This window comes from Sycon ciliatum, chromosome 6, assembly GCF_964019385.1.
Source record: "Sycon ciliatum chromosome 6, ocSycCili1.1, whole genome shotgun sequence".
Classification (NCBI taxonomy): Eukaryota; Metazoa; Porifera; class Calcarea; order Leucosolenida; family Sycettidae; genus Sycon; species Sycon ciliatum.
The window spans coordinates 4,252,427-4,257,426 of NC_088648.1; the positions used below are offsets into that span (position 1 = coordinate 4,252,427).

The window sequence follows — 5,000 nt, forward strand, 5'->3', positions numbered from 1 at the left end:
ACACACACACACACACACACACACACACACACACACACACACACACACACACAAACAAACACACACACACACAAACACACACAAACACACACTCTCACACACACACCCACACACCCACTCACACACACACACACACACACACACACACACACACACACACACACACACACACACACACACACACACGCATACACACCCACACACCCACACACACACCATCGCCAGCAAAGCTAGACAAGAAAATTCTGCCCACCCAGTTACAGTGCCACCTTACAGAGTATTCGGGAAAGGTAGAGCTGGCACTGGAGCATCCATACATCCGCCGCGAATCAGCAGCCTGACAACTTCCTCGTTGCTTTGACCAACATAAGGTTGCTCTGCGAGTGTGGCCATTTCATACAGCACTATACCGTATGCCCTGGTTAACAGTCATACACAAACACACACAACACATGTACACATACATACACACACATACATACACACACATACATACACACACAACACAAGCACACAAACACACACACAACACAAGAACACACACACCCATACACACACATACACAAACACACACATGCACGCAACATTAGATGGTTGAACCACACAACAGAGGCTAGACTTGATCTATTAGCAGCTCTAAAGATGAATCCGCAATAGACGTGTTTATACTAAGACAGCCGTAACCGGCAAGTATGTAGAAGAGTGCATGCTCCTGTGGTTCTCTAGTCTTCGTTTTTGTCTTCTTCTCACTCTTGTCTACTCTCTTGTCTAAGTACTTCTTCCATATAAATCATTCAATACTACAAAACCCCTGTGTTCTGCGAGTTTAATGGGACTGCATTTTAGCCGTGAGCTAACAACTCCACTCATTACTCACCACACGTCACTACTGCTGCTGAACACTCCGTCGCGTATGGACTCCGGTGCTAACCAGCGCAGTGGTAGCATGGCTGTATATTCGTACACAGGACACGACAAATAGGACACAATACACACAGCACACACAGCATACAGAGCAGTCAGCACACAACACAGAGGGAATAAGCAAGCAAAGATGGAAAGTCAGCTTTGTCGTTGTAGTGTAGTGTTTCGTAGTAGTATTGTCTCTCGCCGTGCTGTCTCTCTCATACTGTCTCTCTCTCTCTCTCTCTCTCTCTCTCTCATACTGTCTCTCTCTCTCTCTCTCTCTCTCTCTCTCTCTCTCTCTCTCTCTCTCTCTCTCTCTCTCTCTCTCTCTCTCTCTCTCTCTCTCTCTCTCTCTCTCTCTCTCTCTCTCTCTCTCTCTCTCTCTCTCTCATACTGTCTCTCTCATACTGTCTCTCTCTCTCTCATACTGTCTCTCTCATACTGTCTCTCTCATACTGTCTCTCTCATACCGTCTCTCTCTCATACTGTCTCTCTCATACTGTCTCTCTCTCTCTCTCTCTCTCTCTCTCTCTCTCTCTCTCTCTCTCTCTCTCTCTCTCTCTCTCATACTGTCTCTCTCTCTCTCTCTCTCTCTCTCTCTCTCTCTTTCAAACTCTCTCTCTCTCTCTCTCTCTCTCTCTCTCTCTCTCTCTCCGTACTGTCTCTCTCTCTCTCTCTCATACTGTCTCTCTCTCCGTACGGTCTCTCTCCGTACGGTCTCTCTCTCTCTCTCTCTCTCTCTCTCTCTCTCATACATCTGTATCATATATGCGCATGCTCTTCGTAAACAAGATCAGTCCTTGCCTCGTCCCGCAATGGACTCCTACGTGGCTTACAGGCCCAACACAACAGTCGTGACTCTGGGCGGGTTGTGACGGGACACTTTCGATCACTATAGTGTTGGATCACAGACACCACTAAAACTGAGTGGGGTCATTTATTTTTGTGTTTTAAAAGTAGATAAGCACTTATATCATGATATTGGACCAAGAAAATAACATATCGCCACGTGCTTCACTGACCTAGCAGAGCGTGGCTTTGCGCACTCAACCACACTGCACAACTCTATCCATGATGTCTAAGATTAGTTCACTGGCGTGAATCGTACAAGAACCTAACCAGTATAATTATGTGTTTATCACATGACCAAACATGCATTGAGACTAAGGAATGACCAATCGACATTTCAAAAATGTTCAATAGCGAGTTTATTGCCTTTAAAAATTTGAAATGCTAATAGGAAAGAGCCTGATGATTGTATCATCACTCCCGGTATCATTAAATTAGGTGCATGCATATTGCTATGGCTTCGCCAGCATCATTGCTAGCATTGCATCCGGCGATGGGCATCACAGGAAAAGGAAAGGTGTGTGTATGTATGTTTGTCCACGTGTGTGTATGTGCACTTACTCTGTGATTCTCGTCGATAGTAGTCCGTCGTGTACACATCACGGGCCAAGCCAAAATCTGCAAATACATTATGAGGATGTACCCGTGCACGCAAGAACAAACATGCACACTCGCACACAGCACACATATGCGTGCACACACACACACACACGCACACACACACACACACACACACACACACACACACACACAGCACACATATGCGTGCATACACACACACACACGCACACACACACACACACACACGCACACACACACACACACACACACACACACACACACACACAGCACACAGCACACATATGCGTGCATACACACACACACACACACACACACACACACACACACACAGCACACAGCACACATATGCGTGCATACACACACACACACACACACACACACACACACACACACACACACACACGTGCACACAAACAACATTTATATTTACTTTCGCACACAAGCACGCACACAATCATAACTTCTTCCCTTGTTTGAAATCTGCTAAGGAACAGTATGTTCTACGGGATCACGGAGGTCTAACTGTAATCTGTGGAAGATAACATATCAGTAAGAGCCATCACTCAGCTACAATCCAGAATCCGTTGGTATCATTTTAAATTCTGTATTCCTGTTGTACAGTAAAACCGGGTTTAAGCGACCACCCCAAGGTGCAAGCAAAAGCAGTCGTTAAAGCCAGGTGGTCTTTAGAACCAGGTCCCACAGTATCTGTATAGAACTGCCGGTGCATGTAAAAACGGTCGTTAAGAGCAGGTGGTCGCTAAACCCACAGGAGGCTTACATCAGGTTTTACTGTAGTACGTTATTTTGTGTATGTCGTGTGTACGTCGTGTGTACGTCGTGTGTACGTCGTGTGTACGTCGTGTGTACGTCGTGTGTACGTCGTGTGTACGTCGTGTGTACGTCGTGTGTACGTCGTGTGTACGGCGTGTGTACGGCGTGTGTACGGCGTGTGTACGTCGTGTGTACGTCGTGTGTACGTCGTGTGTACGTCGTGTGTACGTTATTTTGTGTACGTCGTGTGTACGTGGTGTTAGTAGTAGTAGTAGTATTTATTTTATTTACCATCGGATGCCTCAACAGTGATACACACAACTCTTAAGAGGGCCGATAACGGGATAAGTGGAAAGGAAAGGAAAAGAAAAGAAAAAATAGAAAAAAATTGGAATTCAGACATCAAGCAGTACAGTAATCAAACACCAAGTCAACTTCAATCTTAGTACAAGAACTATCAAGATCATCGAGAAACTCAACAGATTCCAAAAAGAAGGTCAAAATACTTCTTAAACGCCACTGGGTCTTTAAAAAGATCCCTGAGTTGGTTTGCAAATGTAGAGGTACGGTGGTGTCTGCGCCACTCGGCAGGTAGTGTATTAAAGAAAATTGCGGCACGATTAGAAAAAGAATTTACTCCATCAGTTGTCCGGTGCTTAGATATGGCAATGGAAGCATTAGAGTGGCTTCTAGTTCTAAGGCTTGTTGTGATCGGTGGAAATAATTCCGTAAGGGTAGGCAGTGAGATGATGACATGATTTCTATGAATAAACTGGGCAAAGTTGAGAATCATATAGTGTTCAAATGGATAAATCGCCAATGTGGTCAATAATGGCGTGATGTCGTCCTGTGACTTAGCACCACAGGCAGCTCGCACAGCACGGCGGAACACAGTAGAGAGCCTTTGGCGGTCCTTAGCGGACAGCTTCGTTACAAAACACGAACAACAGTACAAAAGATCAGGTAGAATGACTGATACAATAAATTGCCTCCTGGCCTTCCTGCTCAATTGCCGAAAGGACCGACGAAGAGCGCCAACCTTTGCACATGTCTTGCGAATTACAAAGTCAATGTGAGGCGACCACGTTAGGCGGTCATCAATGATGACCCCCAGGATTCGGGTGCTGGTAACGCGGGTCAATACCTGATCGTTGAGTATCACAGGAACAGACAGGTGCAGGGGGAGTTTGGAAATGAACATGGCGACAGTTTTGGCAGAGTTGACTGACAACCCTAGGTCCGCAAGATCTAGAGCAAGCACTGAAAGTACCTTGTTGACGGCACCGACAGCTTCATTTGGCGACCTTCTACTGGCATACAGCGTCATGTCATCCGCGAACATCGGCAGCTTGCAGGAAAGAGCATCAGCTGCGAGCGGCAGCTTCCGCACATATAAATTGAAGAGCACAGGGCCCAGAATGGTGCCTTGAGGTACGCCACTAGTAACTGGTACCAGAGGAGACGTTCCGATGTAGGTAACCACGCGCTGCTGCCGTCCACGGAGGTATGACTGCAACCAAGCCAGGGCTATGCCAGAAATACCCACGGCCGCGATTGCGATGAGAAGTTGCTGGTGTTGCACGGTATCAAACGCCTTCTTCAGGTCAACGCAAACAACAGCTGTATGCAGACCCGCTTCGCGGGCTAGCAGCCAATCATTCGTTACCTTCGTGAGGAGTTGCTCGGTCGACCGGTGCTTCCGGAAACCAAATTGATCTTGTGTTGGTGCATCCGCGTGTTGCTGTGGTGTGAAAAGCAGTCTTCGTCTTTAGTTCGTCATGTCTAGTTGTGCTTCCGTAGTCGTCTTGCAATAAACAGTCTATCTGAATGTAGTTATCACCGTCCATTATATAAGTGTGGAGATGACACGAGGCTGGGAGCAATTGGAG

At 46.6% G+C, this 5,000-nt stretch overlaps 1 protein-coding gene across 1 annotated transcript in view; it reads right to left on the reverse strand.

The window, feature by feature from the left end:
- LOC135819190 (insulin receptor-like) overlaps positions 1 to 5,000 on the reverse strand; it is a 29,399-nt gene that overhangs the window by 3,308 nt on the left and 21,091 nt on the right. The window contains exons 24-26 of the mRNA XM_065332353.1: positions 2,317 to 2,373; positions 878 to 950; positions 275 to 418 (exon numbers count right to left, since the gene is read on the reverse strand). Of these exons, the coding sequence (XP_065188425.1) occupies positions 275 to 418; positions 878 to 950; positions 2,317 to 2,373 (274 nt within the window). The remainder of the gene's footprint in view (positions 1 to 274; positions 419 to 877; positions 951 to 2,316; positions 2,374 to 5,000) is intronic.